At 44.4% G+C, this 24,203-nt stretch overlaps 1 protein-coding gene across 2 annotated transcripts in view; it reads left to right on the top strand.

The window, feature by feature from the left end:
- FGFR3 (fibroblast growth factor receptor 3) overlaps positions 1-24,203 on the top strand; it is a 54,782-nt gene that overhangs the window by 4,263 nt on the left and 26,316 nt on the right. For both annotated transcript variants that reach the window (XM_058024305.1, XM_058024306.1), the window contains exons 2-3: positions 16,369-16,632; positions 20,909-20,962. In XM_058024305.1, coding sequence (XP_057880288.1) covers positions 16,369-16,632; positions 20,909-20,962 — 318 coding nt within the window. The remainder of the gene's footprint in view (positions 1-16,368; positions 16,633-20,908; positions 20,963-24,203) is intronic.

The raw sequence follows: 24,203 nt of genomic DNA, 5'->3' as shown, positions 1-24,203 counted from the left end.
CATCTGCTATTCACTGAGGGATCCTGAAGGATAGGGAATCAGCCTGGTTTGTGAGCAATTAATAGAATTTTCAGTTTATAAAAGCTTTGGATCAAGGTGTTTCTGGCAGTGATCTCTCATTGGCATGCAGAGCTGTGACTGAAGACATTTGCCGCACCTTAATTTTAGCTAAGGTTAGGGCATGGCCTGCTGGTGGCTTTTCTGGTTGGTCATTGAAGTGTGCAGGATTCAGAGCGGGAGCCTGAGCATGAGCCATTCATGGAGAAGTGGCTGTGCTGTCATCATGGTTTAGCTTTTGGCAATTTTTGCTATATATAAGGTCGACCAGACCCATCAGGCTTATAACAAATTCAGACATTTATACTGAAAATAGAGTTGAAATTCCCTCTGCAGTTTTTCCAGCTCAGCTGAGCCTGATACACAGCTAAACAATGAATCTGGCTATTATTCTTATGTTTCTTATGTTTGAATAGATTTCTGTCTTGTCTGTCATGGACTACATGCTCGTAAATTTTCATGTATCCTGGGAGTTTCTCTGACTCTGCATCAGAGTCAGTTTCTTCCTTTTTTTCTGACCCTTAAAAAACACTCCAGCCTTGAAATTGCCTGATGACTCCAAGCCATTGAATAGAGTGGTTTGATGTAGCTGATTCAGTATTTGCCATTTCATCTCTTTTAACAGCGATTAGTGATAAACTTGATTGTACATGTACACTGCTGTGTGCCAGAGAGGATGGTGCCTGCTAAAAGCTTGCCTTACACTGGGTTTTTTCAGCAAATGGGACTTTGGTTCAGCACAGCCACTCGTGGTATATGGCAGCAGGCAGGCCAGACTGGAGGAGGAGTAAATCTGAAAGCACCTCTCTGCAAAGGCTGGGCTAAATCCATGTCTGAAGCTGCATACAAAGCCAAAAGCACCTTAAAATACCTTGTTACACCCTCAATTTTTTTTTTTCTTGGCCTCCTACATAGCTTGTCAGTTTAGCTGTTTCCCCTCTTTTGGCTGTTTATCTGCTGGTCTTGTTAAAAAAAAAACCTTTTTCACTGAGGTAAAGCTGACTCCCCCAGTGTCTCCCTTCTCATACGCTCAGAGCTCAGGTTGCCAAGTGCCACAGTGTGATTTAAAGCTCTATATGTGTGAAGAAGGGCTTTTTTTCCTGCACTGAAAGCTGCAGTGTTCCTGGTGTGCTTACCCCTGAAGTATCTGCCCCTTGGCTTGAATGACCAGGAAGTTTCTGCAGTATCAAAAGCAAACAAGAACTGTGAGATACGGGCTGAGTAAAACCTTTAGCAAACTTGGTAGTTAAAATGTGAAAGGTAATCAGATGTAAACCTGCCCTATTATTCTGATAGGCTATCAGGGCTTTTGCATTCAGGTGGATAGAAACTAGCCAGGAGGTAGATAAATCAATTTTTTTTTTTTTTTTTTTTTGTGCAGTGTCACTCAGGTTACTCAATGTAGCAAAGCTATTTTTGAAGAATAGCAGCACAGTCAAGTAAGAAAACATTTCTCCTGTCACTGCTTCAGTTTCAGATGTATTAATCTAGAAAAGGGGTGGTATTTATTGCAGAGGTGGAGGGTAGGTCTAGTGTGCTCTTCGTGCTTTCTCAAATCCAGAGAGCAAGGCAAGATAACGAGCTGGTTAAATAAAAAGGTTATATTGAAACTTGGAAGTAGATCTCTTTATCATGCAGAACTGTATGCAAAACAATTGCCGTGTGCTTACATGTTTAGCATCTGTGAGATTTTGGGGCTGTGCCATTTCTGCAGGTTGTGAGGGGTTAAAAGCGTTATTAACTCAAGTGAGAAGGGTTCCAAGTTTTCGGGTGAGGAAGGGATGGAGCCCAGGGTTGCTCTCTGGGAGCAGGCTCTGCTGCACAGGCTGCTGTGTGTGCCAAAGGCTCTTTCCTGGGAACATCACAGCACCAGGACCTGTTTGCAGCAGCACAGCCAGGGGTGTACTCTGACCTCCTGAACCACCTGCAGGTGTCACACTGACATACAGCATGCTGGCTTGGATTGTCTCCCCTCATTTCCTTTTCACCCAAGGAGCCAAGCCATCAGTTAAGTTCCTTGAGTATGAGGCTTTTAGGGAAAGACAGTAACAGACAATGATAGACAATGATAGTTAGATAGGCATGCCAGAAACCTCCAGAGGTGGCTTCCCAGCTGTTGCTTTTTCACAACTGATAAAAATGTTTGTGAGTTTATCTTAATTTAAAACGGTTGCCCTGGAAATTTGAGTGTTTTATAGTTGATTTCACTGAGCTACCTTTTGCTGTTCACAAGGAATCTCACTAATGTATTTCAGCTGAGTAGTGAAATCAGTAAAGCTTTGGAGACCAATGCTGGGTTATAAGGATTGGACTATTATCCAAAAGCAATGGATTTTAAGTATTTTGGAGTTGACCTGGTTTGAATTGGGTGTAGGGGAGACAACAAATTAGCTGGGTATTGCTTAGGGGCCAGACCTTGTGGTGGGGATGTGTGTGGGTGGGTTCTCACTGATGCCAAGAGGGAGGAGTGGTGTGAAGTAACAGGCGAGGAGGGGAGGACTTTGCTGTCAGAGGGCTCCAAGGAGGGTGCTGAGGATGAGAGCATCTCTGATGCTCCTCTCACAAGAGGCAGGTGGCACCTGGCTCTGAAAATGGGGTTCAGGCATGGTCCTTGTAGCAGAGCCGTGTCCCAGGAGCCATCTGGTGCCCTGTGTGGCTGGTGGTGCCTCTGCAGAGGGGATTTTCTGGGGGTTTCACTGTGGTGAGTGTCAGAGGAGGTCATGTGAAGCCCTGGAGCTGGTTCTGTTCCACAGGGCACTGCAGGGTAACTGGCACCACCCTGAACTGACAGCTCACCCCCCCTGCTCTCTCCCCCTGGGGAAGGTGAAATACACCTCTGTGAGTGCTTTTCTTTGGAGTAAAAAAGGAGCTACAGGGGATGTCTCTGGATCCAAATGATGGGGCCAGCCTTTCTCAACCTTCCGCTTTCCCTGTCAGAAAACTGAAAAGATCCCAAGAATTAGATTTTTAATTTTATTTTGATGCTTGACAGAGCCTGTAAAGATCCTTCACAGCAAATTTGGCTCCCAGTTTGGAGGGTCATTGCTTTCTTTAGGGGTTTTGCCATTCTCTGCTTCTTGTCCTGTAAAAATAATAATGAGGTCCTGATCTTGTGCCTTTTCAATCCTAGGCAAAAAAAGCCCCCATTGATTTCCAAGAGAGCAGGCTGAAGCTCTTCACAGTTCGTGGTGGGAGCAGCTATTTAGCATAAGCGGGGATTGTTTGGGAAGTTTTCTAATGACCCAAACATTTTAACAAGCGGAGGAAACTCTGGTGAGTAAAAGGGCTCCCAGTTTGGGGGTGGAGGTCCCTGGAACTGGCTTTCAGTGACCTCCATTCCTCTCTAGGCAGCTGTAACACAGACCTTCACTTCCCATCTGCTTTCTGTAACTCCAGATTCCATGGGAGCCTGTGGCAGCATCACAGCCCAAGCTCAACACCAGAGGCAGCAGTGACAGCCACCACTCAGCTCCCTGTGCCTTTGTGTGGGGCTGTGCTGGCCACTGTCCCCTCCTGCCCCATCCTTGCTGCTGTTTTATCAGTGTTACCAGCATCAGCCCCAGTGCCATGACCTGCAGGCAGCACAGTGCACCAGGAGAGTGTTAATAATTTCCTATTAATAATCCTGTGGGTGAGCTGAGCCCTGGGACCCTGCCCCACACAGGAGCCTGTGGAGGAGCTTTCCTGGCACTTCCTGGGCAGACAGAGCACAAGAAAAAGTTTTCCCACAGGATTTTTTTTTTTAACCCTGCTTTCATGGGCAAGACTCAAGTACAAGCAATTCCCTCCCAGCAAAATACTTCAGCAGCTTGTGTGGAGACTGTGGGGCCTGAACGAACTGGTGATTTCATTTATTTTTTAACTTCTCTCTATAGATTCCCCCAGGAAAGCATTTTGTTTCTAGGCAGTAGCAGGATCTGTGTGAGATGTGCCTTGGGAGATGGGACTCTCACAGCTAAAAGTGAAGAGGAGAAACCAATTGCAGTGAGAAGGTTAAGGAGTTCTGAGTGTGCACTGACAATTAGCATGTTGGAGTGAAGATAAATCCTCAATGAGCCTTTCTTTAATTAAAAGAATGATTGGAATTAAGCACAGTATCATCTCTCCTGATCAGTATCATGAGTATCTGTACGAATAAAGCATTTCTGAGGAGGGAGAGAAGCACCAGATTTTAATCTTCCTTTGGTAGCCGATGTGTCTGCCTTTTGCAAGAGCATATTTCTCCCATGTCTTGGAGTACCCAGGCTTGTTGACAGTAAACAACTGTCACTTGGCAGTTTATGAAAGAAGAATGTTTTAACAAAACATGTCCAGTTTAAATAGTTATGTTAATAGGCTGGGGATTCATGCAGAACTGAGGGGATCTGGTAAATGGAGGTACATAAATTAGCTGGGATTTAGAACCATAGGATTGTGGATTGGTTTGTGTTGGACAGGACCTTAAATATCACCTTGTTCCAACCTCCAGTACTCACTTGGTAAGAAAAAAGCTGAATGCAGCTGGGGGAGAAAAATTAAAAAATGCTTTTCATTTTTACAGTCAGTGTGTTATGCATGAATTCACAGCTTTCTGTGAAAGCATTATTCTTTTTTCCAAAGAAAATTCCGAAAGCCTCTTTCTTCCAGCATGTGCTGGCTTGGGCCTGGGGGGCCCCTGGGTGGGATGAGCTGCGGGACCCCAGTGCTCCCACCGAGTGCCCCAAATGCTGCTCCCAGCTCCACAGGCAGCGTTTGGGCTTTGCAGCTGCCCTGCCCTCAGCCTTTGCCTCGCAGGGTGGTCGCCCGAGGAGGCTGCAAGAAAACTTTGGCTCCTGATTTGTGAATTGATTAATTACAGAAAGGAAGGGGTGGGGGAAAGTAAGGAACAGCAGATGGTGTCCTCTCTGCATTCCTGCCCAAGGTTGCTACAAATCCATCACCCACCTTCTTTTGAGTTAAACCCTGCTGGATGCAGTGAGAGATGAGTGAGTGCAAAGTGTTTGTTCCAGCTCAGCCCAAAGTCATCACTGTCAAAATATAATGAGTGGGGGCCTGGTGTCAGGCACTTGAAATCTGTAGTCAAGCATAAAAAATGTTTCAGGCTTTCCAGGCTCCTGGATCACCCAGCTTGGGAAGAAGGGTGTAAGTGGCTCATGGGGGATACTGGGTAAAACCACTCTCCTGCACTCCAGCTGCCATCCTGGGATATAATAGAAATATATTAAATATTATATATTAGAAACATATAAATACATTTTAATATAAATAAAATATATTATATTTTAAATATATATTAATATATTAATATAGTAAATATGTAATTATATATGATAAAAATATAACTATATTAAATGGAGTTTAAATACAGAGTACTGTGTTACAGATATCCCAGTCTGAAAGAAAGTACCTCAGAGACAGCAGCAGCACCTTCTGCCCTTGTTGCAGTTAGGGCAGGAGAGCTGGAGAAGTAAATGGGAACCACCAGAGTTTTGACAAAGGGTCCCACTCAATTTTCTTTTGCCCAGTGGTTCAGTTAGTATTGCCGTTATTTGAACTAGGAGCCAAAGGAAACCCAAACACAGAGCCTCCCACTGCAGAAATGGTTTGTGATGTGCCCAGGCAAAAAAAGGAAAGTAACTCCCAGAAAGTGTTAGTGGAGTTGTGCTGGGGCTCCAGCCTGTGAATTATTTACTGAAGGAATAAGATTTCTGCCTCATTTTTAAGTGCAGGCATTCTGGCATCTTGATTTTGGGGAGGCAGTGGGCTCCTGCATTGCAAAAAATCATGAAGCAGAGGGGGGCAGCAGGGGTTCTCCTTTTGCCCTGTCCCCCTCAGTGCAGGGACAGAAAGGGGCAGGTTTGCACCCATCCCTGTGGTCTCAGTGCTGGGTCACTGCCTGAGCCTGGGTCTGGTGGCCCCATGCCCTGCAAGTCCTTCCTGTGAGGAGTCACTGCATGCTCTGAGCAAGATTGTCTTGTGGGTGGAAGGTGTTAGTCCTGGCAAAAAAAGGGCCTGAAGCCTCCTCAGGTGCTTTCAAAACACATGTAAATGTTTGAAGTAGAGGTTTTCCCCCTCTCTGTCCCCTCCTCCCAGTGCATAGCAATGAAGTGCAGACAAGAGGTGCAGTCTTTGCAGCAATAACTTATCCCAGTGTTTGATCCCAGCTGCTTTGGGCATGAGACAGAGCACTTGGAGGGGGGACAGGGGATGTTTCGGGGAAAGCAGGAAGAAGAGATGACCCTGGATTAGCCACCCACCCCTGGAAAGGGAGTGGAGGAGGCAGAATGCTGTGTGCAGCTCTTGCTCCATGTATGGGTTATGCATCAAGTGAGGTTGTTAAACCTCGTGTTTTCATGAGTAATGCACAGTGACGGTTCATCCCACCCAAGGGAGCATGACAGGAGCTTTGGTGCCTGACTTTCAGACAAATCCAGCCCTTTAGTGGCTGCTGGGCTCAGTTTTTATCATCTCTGTCTTCTACCTGGCAGAGAGCTGTTATCTTCCTCCCCTGCCTTGCCTGTTGCACTGACCATCTTTGGCATCACAGCAGCATCCATCTAATTCTTAGAGGCTCATTTGCACAAAGAAGAATTATTAAGTGCTTCTGGTGGGGAAAGGAAAGGGAAAGCTGGGGAAATGAGAGTCAGAAGGATGGGGAATATATCCCAACGTGCCTGTGAAAGGTCCCTGGTTCATGCAGGTAGAACCAGCCATGTCCTTGTGTGAGAAGGTGGAAATAGCCCTCTGAAGAGAGTCTCCATTTCCATACAGCAGTGCTAAAATATACCTAATAGGGGTATCTAGCCTGCTTCTGGAAGCTCTGGATCCTAATGTAGTGCAGGTTGTAGATGATTATTTGGGAGCCCTAAAACTGCTTGGAGGCAGTGGGAACCAAGACACGCATGACTTCCCTGAACTCTCTCTTAATTTGTAAAGTGGAGTCCCAACCCTGCTGTAATAGATAGGGTTACAGGAGACCATTAAAAGGTCCCTCCTGGTGAACCTGATGCCCTGGTGCTGCTGCTGGAAATGATAAACCTCTGCATTGAGGTTGGATGGTATGCCATGCCCTGCGTGTATGCACGGATGCATGGGAGCTGGTAAGTCCTGCTAATTTAGGGGTTGTTTTCCAAGTCTGTTTTCTATAACCCTGTAGGCTTAGTACAAATAAAGAACTGACTAAGTTTCCTGTGAGAAGCGCAGAACAAATGCAAAGGGTGGGATTTGAATGCAGAAAGGTGAAAACACAAATGTATACAGAAACAGCAAGTCAAACAAGCTGAAAAAATATTGTAAGGTTGATTTAACAGAGCAGTGAACTCAAAGCTGTCTAATCCTTTTAGCAGCCTCCTTTAAAGAGGAGAAATAAAATAATTTTTGACACTACTTTTCTTTGCCATCTCTCACAACTCTTTCTAATAATGCTAAAGGATAAAACTTGAATTTAGCACAAGGACAAAGTGTTGCAGCTTTAGTTAGAGGTGTTTTCTAACAAATAACAAAATCTTCGTTTGTCATTTGCAACATTAAAGTGGATCAGACTTCCTGAAAGGAGATTACTGTTCAATTTCTCCAACTAGGGTACCTGGCACCTAAATCTCGCTTGAGACTCTGAAATAACAAGCTTGGTTTTATAAGATGCTGAGCCAGGTCAGGCTCTGCATTTAAATCGTTTAAGCACTCTCAGAATCTGGCTATTCATTTTGATGCATAGATATGGATTTCAGAGCTTAATCACTGACCTTTGCATTTCAAATGTTTGACCTTTGTTTTCTTTACTAAGTATGCAGACAGAGTGGCCCCCAAATTATTATTATTTTTCCCTTTTACACAGCTGAAAACGGCCAGCAGAGAAGACTTGAAGTTCTGCATCTTATTACTGAGAAATAGGGATCTTTGGAAATAGCATTTTATGTTACTCAAGGGAAACTTGCAAAAAGGGGAATATTTTCTTATTTTCATTCATGAGAACATGATCCTTCATATATCTAAAACCCACAATCAGTTGAAAAAAAACCCACCCAAACTACCCTAAACCTTTGCCCTCTCTTAATCCCTGTACAAGAGGGTTTTTTTTTAAGATGTCCTTTTCTCCCCCCTGAAATAAAGGCAATTGATAGGCTTATAAACAAATACCAAACATTAAGTCCTAATCTCCATATAGAGGAGCCTGACCCTTTTTATGGAGAGAGAGGGTAGAGAGAGGAAACGGGGCCAGGAGTTTCAGGTTTAATGCTTATTAAAGTTTTAGTGGGTGGGAAAATGCAATCAATAAATTTTGTTTAATGCCTCAAAACTGGTGTTAGTTTTCGCTAGCTACACCGGAGAGTAGTTTTCATTTTGAAACTGGGACACTCGTAGTTGGAATGACAATTAATGTGGAGTGAATATGGTCCCAGTTGGAAGCTGATTTTTTTTGAATAGCATGAGAACTTCCCCCACCTCCCTGCCTTGGCTCCAAAGTGGGGTAGCTTCCGTTTTTAATTAGCAAACCCGGCAAAATTTAGCTCATTGTGAGTTTCTGATCCTTTGGCCCAGTGGATGGCTTGGATTTCTCCATCTTGCTGTCTTGAGGCTGTTCTTTTTTTTTTTTTTCCCTTCAGTTTTGGTGCGGGAAGGAAAGGGGGGCTTCAGGATACTTAGGATTAAAGTCATTGTTTGGGGGTATTTGCAGCCAGCTGCCTGCATTAAATGAAGATTAGAGGAGTGCACATTAAAAGTGCAAGGGAAATACAGAGGACCTGGGATTTGGGAGCTGCATAGCTGTGAACCGAAGGGGAAAGGTTGGGGCTTTATGGCAAATTTTTTCTGATGCCATGTGATCTGAAAGCCCACTTCAGAAAGCAGCACAAGTAGCTTCCAGGGCAAAACTGGCTTGGGAATTGGAAAGGGAGCAGGAGCATTTGCATCCCTTAGAAAGTTCTTCTGAGGTAAACCTAAACTTTTGAACCTGGGGAACTTATGTACTTCTCAAAAATTCATCTGCAAGAGCGCTTGAGAGGTGGTGAAATTTTGATAGAACTGACCAAGTAGCTGAAAGCCCACCCTGGAGGTCAAAGCTCCAGCAGTAATGAATATTTGAAGGATTTTTCGGAAAGAAATGAGGGTACAGAGAAAGAGCCCAGGAAAAAAAAATAACCAGAAGAATCATTCAGCAACACTGTAAGAAAGTTTGAAAATATTTCCAAAGATACAGCTGCTGTCCTTTTGCTATGCTTTGTGGAGCAGTCATTTGTGAAAGCTGTGTCTTTGTAGCAAACTCTGCTAATTGCTTGGGGTGTGTCACCTACAGAACCCTCCCGGTAACCTGGAGTAGGAGGGATGCTGCGGGTGCACTGGTGCTGAAGAGCACAGGTTTGATCAGGACCTCCACAGTTTGGTCCTGCCAAACTATGGTTTGGACCAAGTTCTGCTCCAGTGGAATTTGGGGCAAGCTTTGCCCAGTCTGTTGGGATGCTGGGGAGCCTCCTTCTGTGCCTCAGTTTACACAGTGGCTGCCACTGGCTTTGAAAGGGCTCCTCGTAGTTGCTTGCTTGCTGCAGTGATGAGGGTTTTTTGGACTTCCTCAGGCATGTAGAGCAGAAATGTAAAACATCAGCTCATTGTGGTGGGATCTGTCTGTCAGCATCAAGCTGGGTTGCCTGTGCTGTGCTGAGCAAAAGCTGGGGCCAAGTTGGCCACTGCTCTTCAGAGGCAGCAAGAGGCAAGACACCAAAAGGATGTGACAACACAGTCTCTTGTGCTCCCCAAGCATCAGCCCAGGGAGTTCCATCACTGCCTGGAGCAGGGAGCAGTGTGGGATGGCCACGTTTGGCACCAGGGTTGGGTGAGGTGCTCTGTGTGAACTGTGGGGTGCAGCTGCACGGGTGTGCTCATTGTGGGGTGCAGCTGCAGGGGTGTGCTCACCGTGGGGTGCAGCTGCACGGGTGTGCTCATCGTGGGGTGCAGCTGCAAGGGTGTGCTCACCGTGGGGTGTAGCTGCACGGGTGTGCTCATTGTGGGATGCTGCTCTGCAAGGGTGTGCTCATTGTGGGGTGTAGCTGCAGGGGTGTGCTCATTGTGGGGTGTAGCTGCAGGGTGTGCTCACCGTGGGGTGCAGCTGCAAGGGTGTGCTCATTGTGGGGTGCAGCTGCACGGGTGTGCTCACCGTGGGGTGCAGCTGCAGTGGTGTGCTCATCGTGGGGTGCAGCTGCAGGGTGTGCTCATCGTGGGGTGCAGCTGCAAGGGTGTGCTCACCATGCCAGGCTGGGGCTGGTGTCACCCCGCTGTGAGTGTGGGCTGCTGAGGATTGATGCAGCTCATTGCTGCCCTCCTGGAGGAAAGCACAGAGACTTTGGCACCTGGGAGAGCTGGAACCATCTGCACGGGCATCCTTGAGCAGGAGCTCTCACAGTCTGGGGACACAGCGTGCCCATGCTGCCTCCCATCTGCTGCTCCCTGCCTTTGGGGACCATTCATGGAGCGGAGACATTTCACATCAGTTCTTTTATTTCTCTAAAACAAGTTCCATGCTGAGTTCAAAAAGTTCAATGCAGAGCTCTGAGCTAACTAGGTACATACAAGGGGTGTTGGCTTCCCTGTTTTCAGTGGGGAGCTGACTGGCTGTACAATCTGGCCAGATTTTAGGGAAAACTCCCCATCACTGCTTGTCCTTTTAAGCCAGCAATCCCCAGCTGAAGGCTTGGGGTCAGTTCTGGGCTCTCAGCAGCAACCAAAGCTTTGTGCCTCTTGGAGGGGTTTGCATTCCCATCTCTTTAGGTGTAGCCAGGAGACCCCTTTGATTTGTTCTCTGGTGGGTTTTTTCCTGTCCTCCTCAGGGCTTCCAAGTGTCAGAGGGAAATTCTCCTGGCCAAAGTGTTTTTGTAACTGTTTTAGCTTTGTGACAATTTATTTCTTTAAACTCTCTGTGCCTGAATTGGGTGATCTATGAAAACAGTCCATTAAAAGGAGGATACTGTAGAGTCCTGATGAATCCTGTTTTCTACTTGGCCGATGGAACAGAAAGCTAATTGCCAGTAGTAAATCCATTCAAAGGAGAGCTGGAGGGAGGGAGAAAAGCTAATATTCCTCCTTGAATGCCATTTAATCTCTGAAACCTTTCATGCAGATGTAAATTAGGATTTGCACAACAGAGTCAACAGTTGCTCCCTAGATAAGGCAGATTTGCAACATCTGCTTTTTCCATTTTGGAAGCTCTTCCAAAGTTGGGGATAGCCAAGCTAAACAGTAGAGATTTTTTTAATTCCTTTCCATAATCTCTTGTTTATAAAGAAGGCTGCATATGACAGAACTAAACCTGGTTATTGTTTTGCTAATTCTCTAGGAAAAAGGTTTGCTTTTCTCCCAAAACAGATCTAAGAAAACCCCCACAGGGTTTTAACACAGTGCAGTTACTTGTTAATGTCTTTGAAAGAAATGTCTGGTAACAATTGCATAGGCCACTGCAGTGCAAATACAGTATAAACAACATTATTATTATTATTATTATTATTATTATTATTATTATTATTATTATTATTATTATTATTATTATTATTATTACAGCTGTTTTAAGCTTTTCCAGGAGAACTGCCTCCTCCCGAGCAAACACTTGCAATATAGGAAAGATGAAGTGGTACTTTTGAGTGATCTGCTCTAGGGGGAAGGTGTCCTTGCCCATGGCAGGGATGTTGGAATGAGATAATGTTTAAGATCCCTTCCAACACAAACCATTCAGTGGTTCTATGATTCTGGGAAATAATGGAGGCAAACCCTTTTTAGATGTGATTATCTAAAGACATATTTTTATATCACAGTTTAGACTTTTGCAGATACAGATATTTTGTTTTTGCAGTATTTTATTTCTGGGTGTGAGCCCCACTGAGCAGGGGAGATAACCCAGCACAAACACTTTGGGAGGTGATACTGCTTCAGCAAAGCATCCTGTGCTGCTGTGGTTGCCAGAGCAAGCCCCTTCTTCCCAGGATGGCTGCAGCCTGGCATGGGGAGGTGTGGTGCAAGAGGGCTCCTGACCCAACAAGGGGAGAGGAGCTGGGGAAGAGAAAAACCAGAAGGTTTTATGTAATACTTTTTATTTTATAAATAATAAAAAATATGTACATGTACGCATTTATATAATATCATGTATGCATTTGATATATTTGCTGTGCCAGGCTTTTGGGGTGACTGGGCCCTAGCCAGACAGGAGTGTTCCACCTCTGGCACCATCACATCTGTGCAGAAAGGAGGGGAATCTGTGCCCTGCATAAAGCACTGCCAAATATATATAAATATAAAAAAATATATATCAATATAAAATATACATAAAATATTTATGCAGAATATATATATATATTTATACATATATAAATATATATTTTATATATAAAATATATTTTTATAAATGTATATTAAAAAAATATATATGTGTGTGTGTGTGTGTGTGTGTGTGTGTGTGTATGGCGTGGTTCCTGTGGGGAGGTGACACTGAGGCCACTTGTCACTTTTCCTGGCTGCTTCTTAGATTCAGACAGATCTTAAATGAGCAATGTTTGATAAGGTAAGTGTTTTATTTCCCTTTTGGGAAGTTTGCTTTTCCCAGTGCAGAAGCCCCAAGGTGAGGTAGGGAAATTACTCCATCCTAAGAACAGACACACAGGTATTGTGAAAAGCACCTGAATATTATCCAGTGGGTGAATAATACTCAGTTAACACAGGTAGGATGCTTATTTAGAATAAAGCAGGGCTAAATAGACAGGACACAGTGCTGGTCTGAGTCTGGAGACAGTGTACAAGCTCTTTGCCACCATGGCTGTGTTCATCCCCCTCATGCCGGAGGTTTGCATATACCTCCAGCAATTATCCACCAGCTTGCTGGCTGGGACCATGGTCCCGCTGGGACTGGGGTAACAAACTCAACATGAGAAAGCTCTGGCATGGCTGTTGCTCTCTGATCCTATAATGTGTCCTGTCACGGTGGATTTGGTGCCATAAAATACATAGAACAAGAAACAATTTCAGATTAACCTGACGAGAGAAATGCGTGGAGCGCTGCTGTCTCTGTGCTTGTTAACGTGCCAAATACAGCTTGTCCAGCTTGAAAAGGGAAAAATATGATCTGCTTAGAACTGAGCCTTAATCCTTTCCAGCACTGGGCTGTAGAGCAATGCTGGAGAGCCTCTGGGGGTTGCTGGGGTTCAGGGTGGGGTGAGGAATCTCCTGCGGGTGGTACACAAGGTGTTGTGTGCCTCGAGTGCTCTGTGGGGCAGTGCCAGCGTAGCCTGAGCTGTGGTGGATGCTCCCCTGCTGCAGGATGCCCACTGAGGGAAAAGAATGGTGGTGATGGGGAATGCATGTGCCCCACCAGAGCAGTTCCTCTGGACACTCCCCAACGCTTTGGTGTTTGAAAAAGTAGCGCTGTGGGAAGTTGTTACAGGGAAAAAAATCAAAGGTGAAGAGAAAGAAATTTTCTGGAGCCAGAACCCAGTGCCCTTGAGGTGACATGGGAGCATGGGGCTCCCTCACCCCTCGCTGTGAGCCTTTGCAGCCCAGCAGCAATCCTCAGCAGCATGTGGAGATAATCCCTGACACCCAGGAGGGCATCAGGTGGCCTCGAGGTTGGCTTGGATTTTTCACCCTCCACCTCTTCCTCGTCCTTTTTTGCCTGAATAAAAAATAACTTGGGAGCTGCATGCGTTAAAACCAAAATAAAACATTTCCAGGCTCAGCCAGAAACAAGTATTGATGTCTGAAAGGAGCAGACAGCTGATGGAAATACTGACACACTTAAGTACTTGGAGCTGTGAACCACACAGAAAGTGAATAATTGCTGGGATGAGCCAAGCAGCCAAGGAGATGAAGTATCTTATCCTTATAAGTGAATACATACAAAAGCATTTCAGCGTTGCTGGGCCAACTGCTCCTCATTGTGGAAGGTGTTTCCAGCCAGTTGCTGCCTTTTTGCTCCTCTGAACAGCTTAAAAATGTTCTCTTTCTCTGTAGTGTGTTAGCTACGAGTAGTGATGATGCTGCGAGTGCTGATCTCCATCAGAGGCATCTCTTGGTGGTTCTCAAGTCATTACTGCTTTGACTAAACTAATAATTAGTGGAGTTTTAGTCATACCTTGGGAGCCCACAACCCAGATTGCCTCTTTCTCAAAGAGCCCTTTAAAGCTGCAGATGTGTTATTCAAGTGTCAGAGTGGGCTCCTGTAGCCCCTACATGGGTTAACTCCCTGGTAATTTATACTTGTGTGTCATGGTTTAATCCTGTCTGGGAACTCAGCCCCACACTGCAGCTTGCTCACCCCAACTCTGAGGATGGAGGAGAGAATTGGAAGAGTAAAAGTGAGAAAACCACCCATAAGGGTGGTGACAAAGGCAGTCTAATAAGAGAAGCAAGGGCTGTACACAGAAGCAACGCAGAACAAGGAGTGAGTTCTCCACTTCCCCAGGGCAGGTGTTGAGCCCTCCCCAGGACAGCCAGGCTCCCTCATAGGGTGACTGAGAAAGATAAATGCCACCACCCCAAAAAATCCCCCTTCCTCCTTCTTCCCCCAGCTTTATTGCTGAGCATGGTGTCATGTGGTCTGGAATATCCCTGGGTCAGCTGGGCTCAGCTGTCCTGGCTGCATCCCCTCCCATTTTTTTATAGCTGGAGAGTTGGCTTCAGAGGGGGCACCTTCATGTCTCCTTCATTTCTCCTTCATGTCTTGGTGTGTCTGGTTGAAAAGGTGTAGGAAACACCAGGCACATGGAGCTGGAGGGTGGGAAGGAGGTGCTGGACTCTGGCCACCCTGTGGGAGATGTGAGCTTTGCCTCCCTGCTTTGAACTCCTGCTGTTTCAAGCATGAAAATGAGACTGTCTCTGCTTTCAGATTTATCTTGTACTTGAAAGCTATATAAGGAGTGAGAGTAAAAGTTGGTTCTCCAAGGTCACAGTTGGCAAAGTGCTTAAAAGCATTTGAGTGCCCATTTAAATACTTTGTGGAGATCTCTAGTTTGGGTCCTGTTTATTTTTTAAGCCACAAGTATATAAACAAAAGTTTGAAAAACAGTTAACAGAAGTGAGATTAAGACCATTTGTAGTGTTCTCCTTTTAATTCACTGCTACATCTACCCTGAGATTGTTCCCAGTCAGTACAAGTGAAGTCACTAGAACCAAACTTTGCATCACAACATCTGCTGGGGAGATTAAAGGTAGAGATGCCAAAATCAAGTTGTCAGAAACAAGAGGTGCTGTTTCATTCCACAGAAGAAGCTTGAGACTTCAGTCCATCTGCTGAGTCTTACTTTCCCCTTCATTCCAGCATTCCCTGTATACATTTTATAAAAATTCTTTGTTGCTTTGTCATTAACCCAGGTTCATTATGGTTTTTGAAAAAGAGTTATTTCCTTTTAAACAGCTAACCAGTACAGTTTGGGCTGTGCTTAGTCTGGGCTTGTTCCTGTTCAGTGGGTTTATAATACAAAAGCCAAAATATACAAGGCTTGATCGTCTGGCAAACAGCTTTGGTAGAACTGTGTTTAGTGTGGAGGGCTTGTACAGTTGTGTGGGGTTTGTTTTCCAGTAGATGAGATTAGCAAGAGGTTCCATCAAAGTTAGACCAGTACTCAGTTTTGCAAGTGCAAAGCTGTCCTCAGGACTTTTTAATTTAAAGCCAAGGTTGGTACCAGTGAAAAAAATCCTCATAGTCTAGAAGAAGGAAGAAAAAACTTGAACATTTAAACCAGAATATTTCTTGACCATATTTTCCCCAGAGATTTATCCCAGTTGGGAAGAGACCATGGATGAGCACTTAAATGTAGTAATGAGTGCTGGTCTGATAGCAAGGAGATTCTGCATGGAGCTTCTTTTTTTATTTACTAAGAGTGTATGCTTTTGGGGAAAAATTTTATTAAAAGGGAAAAAAACCCCAACGCCCTAAACCTCTGACTGTATGAACACCACAACATTCTGGCCAAACCATAAAATATTTGAGTTGGAATTGCTGCCATGGTATGAGAAAAGGTTCTTTGTAATCCCAGTGAGTGTGGGCTTTGCCTCCTGTGAGACAATACCTCCCATGAAATACCACCTTTTCAGGCTCTCAGAATCCTTTCTTTCTACCCTGCAAGGCTATTGACTGCAACAATTTTATATTTTGAATCTTTACATTCACACAAGAATAAAAACACACATGACAAGAAGAGAAAAGCAATACATTTTTCTCTTATAGCCCGTGGTAGGCAAGGGGAAGGTCTGGGCACGTGGAAGCATCAACAACAGAGCAAATACAAGACGTGTTTCTTTTTTAAACACTATCCCTGACACCTGTTCTTATTTATTTATCTCCACTTCTTTCTACCTTTGCAGAATACTTGAGGAGCGAGACCGCCTTTCTGGAAGAGTTGGTGTTTGGAAATGGAGATACCATTGAACTTTCCTGCAACACCCAAGGCTCTTCTGTGTCTGTTTTCTGGTTTAAAGATGGTATTGGAATTGCACCTACCAACAGAACTCATATTGGACAAAAACTGTTGAAGATAATCAATGTGTCATATGATGACTCGGGGCTGTACAGTTGCAAGCCAAGGCATTCCAATGAGGTCCTAGGAAACTTTACAGTCAGAGTTACAGGTATGTGCAGAAGTGCAGCTGTTTCAGTGGCTTTCTATATTTCTTTTTTAATTTTTGCCCTTTCACATGTTCAGCACAACTGGTGGTTTGTGGTGTTTGTCTTTCCTTGGAAGGTCTGTACCTCCGTGGTAACTCCTGACAGTGATTAGACTGGCAAAACAAACCAATTGAAGAATGCTTGTATGTCCATACCAAATGCTTGATGTTAATGCTGAGAGAGACTTAGAAAGGGTGATGGTCAGATTAAACCTCAGATCCCCCTTAACACTCAAATAGATGCAATGCTACGTGTGGCTTTGAAGTTTTTTGTGAGTGAGTGAACTGTGGCTCACAGGGGTTAAATGATGTGTTCTATGTTATGTGACAAATCAGTGGCAAAGTTGCATGCTGGAAGTTCCTGAAGGCTGTTTCTCTGTTGTAGCTGGTAAATCTCCGCCCTCCATCACAGTTATCACAAATTGCTAGCTTGTTTTAGAGGTAGCTTATCTGTAAACTGTGTGTATCTGAAATACGAGCTTCATCAAAGTTACTTACTGGGATTCATACATTGCAAACAAGTGCTGTGTTAGCAAAGCACATGCTGTCATTTGCTTGGCCATATTTTTTGTGATGAGGACGATAGAACAGAACAGCTACAAGCTGTCCAAGCCTGGATCACTAAACACAGAGTGCCAGAAAAATCTGTTGTTTCCAGATAGCTAACCACCAAAACAAAGGTAATTTTCATGATTTCAGGTGGGTGCATTGGTAGGTGGATCACTGTGAGCACATAGAAACTCTCCTGATCAAAGGTTAAAAGCCTGAATTTTCAGGAGAGTTAGCCCCTTTGAGATCTCAGGTTTTGAAAACTTTGATTTGCCCTTAAACTGTTGGAGCTCTTTCAAGAATCCTTGAATAGTAGGTCCTTTCTCCAAAAGTTGAGTTCCCTCAAAAAGTGAGAGTCTCTGTCTGAAAACCAAACACAGAGATGTTTGTGATTGTGAATCACAACCACTCCATAGAGAGCTTTCTTGTGCAATAGGATTTTGTGTGAGAGAAAACCATCATGAGAATAAAAGCTCGTTTCACCAAGCCTTCAGCAACATCTGCTTTTTATTGAGCGTTACTGGAGATTGCTGTGAATGCTTCAAGGTCATATCAATTAAATGGTTAAAGAAGTATTTGGCCCTTGAAAGGCTTTCTTTAACTAGGTACGATTATATGAGCTATCCAGCAAACTGCAGGTTGTTAGAAATGTTACTCTCTCTTTTTTTCTTAAGTGACATGAAAATGCTTTTGAGTTCAAGGGGCAGCAGAGAGGCAGGAGAGGGCAGCTGGTTACATGCTCTAATGAAACAGCTGCCAGCCCCAAAAGTTTGTAAAGTGAGAAATTGTTTTTAATAGTGGAAGGACTGATAATCCTCTGCTTTTAAAAAGTTTAAGCCCCTGTATTTTTCCTCTTCACTAATAATAGCTAATAACAGCTTAAGAACTAGCGAGTAACCTGAACCTGCTTTCTGACAACATTATGAGTCTTTGATTCTATTAGCCCACTGTCATTACCACCAAAGTGCTGGTAATGTGGGAGCCTCCTTTTTAGCTGTCAGCAGCACTTGTTTTAAACTTTGAAGCTCTGCTTTATGTGGCAATAGTGGCGCCTCTCATATACTCAGATATTTCTTCATAATTAGTATTGATTGCTCAGCGTGGCACTGCAGAGGTGAGATTGGGATCAGAGATTTGTGGTTTGTGTCCCCAGTTCTTAAAGGTAATGCCAGCAATTAGCTCAGGTATCTGGTCAGGTGTTCATGTGGGTATCTGATGTTTGGGGCTGGAGTTGTTCTCTGCATTAAACTGGTTTAAAGCTGTACTAACAGACTGGAATTGCTCTGATCTCTCTTCTTAAGTGAGCAAAGCTAGACTAGGTGTGTTTGGAATAGCTGATCCACACACAAGTTCCATTTGGAGAATGCTTCCATGTCCTAGGGGCGTATGAGGATTTTCCTACACAGAGCCATGATACAAACTGATTGTGCTGCGGGGGATGTTTGATGCTGGAAGCAGAGCAAGTAGATGCTGGAGCTGGCATTCAGGGGCTGAGAACCAGGCTGATTAATAATAGCAGGATTTGATCTCTTTAAAATTCCTCCCTTGACAGACAAGGGCTTGAGTGTTTTGCTTGTTTACAAAAAGAAACATACTGTCCCCTAAAAACCTGAGTACTTGGAAAGGATTGTGTAGAGGCTGCGTGCCCAAACTGATATCCAGCCTTGTTGGCATGAAGCTCCATTTCTGCAGCCATTTCATGCACAGAACAGCCTTTGGATTTAGTGGCTGAGCAGCACCCCTGTGATGAGCCTGGACTCCAGGCTGGTACCAGCAAACAGAGCTTTCAGAATACCCAAGGCCAAGCATTACAAAACAGGTGACTGAACAAAAGTCCCTTTTCATTCATAATTAAAGCCCTTTTGAGCAGTTCTTGCCAAAACTTCAACAACTTCTGCTAAAGATTATTCGTTTAGTAATTGATGAACAAATAGCTTATAAATTTTAGTCACCTTTTAAAAAAGGTGATATTTTAGTAACTTGAATAGGACAGTAGCTATGAATATGGGATATTTGGTCTTAAAATCTAAGCTGCACTTCTCATCTTAAGGACAAGCAAAGTCAAAAAACTTCCTTCAACCTTGTGATTTTGTATTAGTTTAAAAATTGATTCTACTCCTCTGGTCATGATGGATTCATTGGAAAGCAGAAGTAAACTATAATCATGTGTTAATATGTGGGTAACCTAATCTGAGAGCAGAGCTGAGAAGGTGCTGATTTCTCCATCAGTGCTGGTGGGGATTTGGCTCAGTTTCTGCCTGACTTGAGTAAACCCGCTGGATCAGCCAGAACATCCCCTTCACTTTCAGCAAGCCCCATGGCATTTCCCTAGTTCTGCTGCCAGCAGGACCTCAAGTGTGGGTTTGCAGTTAGAGACGTGCTTGGAGTCGTCCTTGAGGCTTTGCCAAGGAGAAGGTGCAGAGCTCCATGAGCCCCTGCAGACCAAGGCAGGGAGATGTTTCCTGTGTTGCTGCTGTGGATGGTGAAAATGCCTGGGAGGCCATTCCAGATTCTGCAGGGAAGAACTATTTGTTGTTAGCTTTCTTTCTTTTTCCCTTCTTTTATCCCCTCCCCACCTTTTTCTTTCTCCATTTTTACCTCTACTGTGCTGGTCAGAAGATAGTAGAAAACTCAAGTGCATCTTGTAATGAAGGGTGTTCTGCCTGGCTTGATCTGAAACAGCTCCTTGCATTTCTGGCCACATATTGAACCCTCATAATGTTTCCTGATTTCTAGTGTTTAAGGCCAAGTTCTCTTACCACTGTCTCAGAACATAAAGGCTGCTGGGTTACTACCATTTTGCCTTTATTTGAAAGAAAAATTCCTGGAGATTATGTAACAACAATGATGCTAAATCTTCCAGATGCTGAACTGTACTAAGCTAAACTGTGTAAACTAAATCAAACACTAAGCTGCTATTTGATAATGGCATTTACATTTACAGTAGTCAGTTGATGGGGGGAAGAGGAACTGAGCCTTCATTGTGGACAGCTTGGAGAAGGTGAAATGTTAGACCACATTAAAAGAAACACTTCAGAATGTTTTGGAGAGATACAGATGGAAAATTCCCACCTGTTTACCTGTATTGAGTTACAGTCTTGAGGTGCCTCTGTGGGAGGAATATAACTGAAGGGAACTGGAATAGCCATCAAAATGTTGATGGAGAGAGGTTTGATTGCAAGAAGGTCAAAAGTTTTGGTCTTAGTGTTTGAACAAGGAGTTAATGAAGGGAGGTGTGGCAGGAGGATATTGAGTTAAAAGAAAAATGCAGGGAAAGTGAATTTGAAATGCTGACCTGCCGTTTTGAGACATGGTAAAATAAAAAGTCTTCAGAGTGAATGCTAGAGGGAAGGAACAAAAAAGCAGTCAGAGAGCTTGTTCTGCAAAACAAAATTTTCCAGTTTACAATTCCTTTTGTGTTTATGAGGCAGAGAACATTTCACAGGGAGAAGTATTTGACATTGGACCACGTTTTCAGAGCGCTGGCAAACTCCTGACACCTCTCTCCCAGCTGAGGCAGCTCCTGTGCAGTTGTGCCTGGCCCAGCAGCACCAGAGGGCTGGGCTGGTGGGGCTGCAGGGAAGGGTGAGCCACCACTCGGATGTCCCTTGTGTGACACCAGCAGCCTCATCCAGCTGTGTCCCCACGCGCCATCCTCCTTCTGCTTCACTCCTTTCTTGTCTCTTTCCAGATTCCCCTTCGTCAGGTGATGATGAGGATGACGATGATGAGTCAGAAGATACAGGTAAATAATTTTTCTGGATAGAGAGGCCTTTAATTTGCAGAAGCTGTGGCTCCCAAGCAGTGCAGCTCATCTGGGTGTTCGCACACAGCAGCTTTGTGTTGAAAAATCAGTGACCTTAGGATGAAACCACGATGAATGAAATTTATCTAAAAATTTAGAAACAGCTGACAGAATGATATTGCTGCTGTGGAATCCTACTGTATTTTGAAGATTTGATGCTGAGAATCTGAATAGATGGGTAGTTACAAATTCTCCTTGCATGTTAATCCAGACAAGCCCACTTACTATATATATATATTTATATATATACACACAATTGTTTTACTGCACTAATATTATACCAGTTTTATACCATTTCAAACCTTGACTGCTCTACTTTTAACTATTCTGATTCTGGTCCTTACCAGCATCTTGACAGGAGTCAGAGTACAAAACATAGACTAGCCAAGGGCCAAATTTACAGGTGCCATAAGTGAGAGCAGCCTCTTTGGCTTTATTGGCTTTTTCTTTCACTCCTGTGAGGAAAAGAGTCCCAGGTCAGTGCTTGGTGCTTTCACAGTGAATCTCTTTCAATCCCAGTGCTGCTTTCTTTAAGTGCAATAGCATTAATCAGGATCATTACAGGCTTCAGAGGTGTTAGTGCTGGGTTTTATTCTGCTCTTTGTACTTCTGCAGAGTGCGCTGCCCATGTGTATGTATTTTTAATAAATAAATGTCTTTGCATTTGAACTCCCAATCAGCTATGTGCATTGGCAGAAGTTCAACATGACTGGAAAATCTCTCCTGCCCATAACATTGCACATGCAGGACTCTGTCAAACAGATCTGCCACTGCAATGAGTTAATACTGCTGTGTGAGCAGTGTGTGGACATTAATGGTGAGTTACAGTGCCAGCAGACCCATCAGCAGCAATTAGTGGTTTTCTGATAGCTTCTAATTAGGGGCCAAATCCTGCCGGGTGACAGGCACCTTTGCAGAGGTGCTCAGGGCTCCTGGTACCTGCTGAAGAATGGTACAGACATAAAGAAGGTCTGGTTTGGTCAGGATTTTTTCCAGCTGCAGAGCAGCTTCTGATGAGGACAACTGATTGTTCTGTACAGTTTTTTATGTGGTTTGCAGAGAACTCAATCTCTTAGCAACAGGTATCACAAAACATCAGCTGGCTTATGGTACAGAAAGATGTTTTTCTTCACTGGAAAGGAAAACACACATTTCACCACATGTATTTATAGCCTGTTTTCTGGGTCTTCTTGACTTTGAGGCTGTCTCTGGTTTTAGACCTGAAGGTAATGGCTGGCTTTGCTTAAAAGTCTCGTTATAAAAAGTTGGATTCTCCTCTCCTTCAAAAATGGTTGATTAGGTTAATGCGTCAGTGCGGTGAAACCTCGCGGTGATGTTTTGTGACACAGGTGTGCTTTGTGTTGCTTTCTTTGATGTCAGATCCTCCACTTAACTCTCGGAGATCTCCTGAGTGTGGGGAGCTGTGTTGTTAACCCTGGTACCACCACTGGCAGGACATCCCACCAGGAGCAGGGGCTGAAGGACCATCCCAGGCAGGCACATACGGTGTAGCCAGTGCCATGTTCTGTGAACAGCCCCAAGACCCAAGTCCTCTGTCTCCTGTGGCAAAAATGGGCCCTGCTGATAGGGTGTGTGAAACACAGCTGTGGTCAGTAGAGGAGGAAAGGCAATAAATGCTTTCATGCAAAACAAAAACACCACGGACTTATAGGATGGTTAGGGTTGGAAGTGACCTTAAAGGTATCTTGTCAGTATAACTGATACTGTTTCATATTTAGGGGGAGGCAATCCAGCCTGGACTGGCTCACTGAGTGTTGCCACGCTGCATATCACTGACTAAAATCCTTTTGTCCTGGCCCCTTGTGGTGCTAAGTTACTTTTCTGCCTTGTGTTACTCAAGAGAGTTTCTCATCCTCACATAGTGGAGAGTTCAGAAAGCTGATTCCAATAGCATCATGCATTTGAAGCCAATCTGGGTAATTTTAAGGGTTGGTAATACCAAATTCTGTGTGGAGTGCCCTGCTCTGCTCACTCTCAGCTTCCTCTCTGAAGGGCAGCACAGAAACAGGGCATCCTTTAGGGATGGGCAGCAGAAAAGGAGAAACTTCTGCAGCTTCAGATCAGCTCGTTTGTCGCAGCCTTGTCTCAAGCCGTGATCCGCCTTTGCAGAAAGAGGCTTTCTAATACCTCTCTTCTCTACAGCTGTTTTTCCTGGCCCTGAAACAAAAACAAAACTCCCTTTTCACACACTGTGCTTCTGCCCCAGTGCTCCCTACCCCTCTTGTATCTGTTTGTTTGGGGCCCCCGCTGCGCAGCCCCAGCACCTTCAAAGAGCCCCCATAATCTCCAATTAAATCTGGCTCTGTCCTCCGAGGCGTCAGCTGGGGAAATTACACAATTAGGGTTGATTCTGTCTGCCACAGAATTTGGTGGCAGCTCCTAATTGCTAAATGAGTGCTTGGCTGTATTAATTATTCCAAGTATTGCTCTCAGGTTTTTTTTAATTGGTCATTCCAGTTGGATGGGTGGCCGGTGTCTTTGACGAACAAAACGGACCGTCAGGCTTAGTGTTTGATGATGGGAAAGGGCTGCTGATAATGTTTGGGGGTCCCTTTCTTTTTTCCACACCTGCACATGCAAAACCATTGCTAGTAATTAATTTACAGAGAGCTAGTCTAGAAAATTTTCCTGTCTTTCATCCTTCCTCTTTTCCTGCTCCCAAAACTCTCTGGAGCTTTGCTTGAAAAGAAGAGTTAGCAACATTTTCAGGCCCTTAAAAAGTGGTAATGAAGGGACTCCGAGGGCAGAGCAAAGCAAAAGCAGGGTTGTTTTGTTCGCTGCTCCTGCAAGTGAGAACAAAGGCACTGTTTTCAATGTGTAGACGCTTTCTTCCAGTTCCAGTTTGACTTGAGAGCAATGCCCTATTTGAGTCTTGGCACAATAATCCAGGGGTGCCCAGCCCTGGCAAGCCCTGAATCTTACAGAAGAGCACGGAAACGAGGGAAAGCACTCAGGGAAGAAGTCGTGTCTAATTGCAGCAGGCAGGAGTGAATCCTGCCTTTGCTCCATATGGAGAATATCCCCAGCTGGAAACTTTCCTGGGCTCCATCTTGCTCCTCTCTGATGTCTGATAGCAAAATTCCCTTTGGCTTCAGTGACTACATTTGCAGCCAATGGGTTGACGGGTCTCCTGTGAGACTCAAACTCATCTTTTGAATGA

This window comes from Melospiza georgiana, chromosome 5 (genome assembly GCF_028018845.1).
Source record: "Melospiza georgiana isolate bMelGeo1 chromosome 5, bMelGeo1.pri, whole genome shotgun sequence".
Taxonomy (NCBI): domain Eukaryota; kingdom Metazoa; phylum Chordata; class Aves; order Passeriformes; family Passerellidae; genus Melospiza; species Melospiza georgiana.
This window is presented reverse-complemented; position numbering and strand designations above follow the sequence as displayed.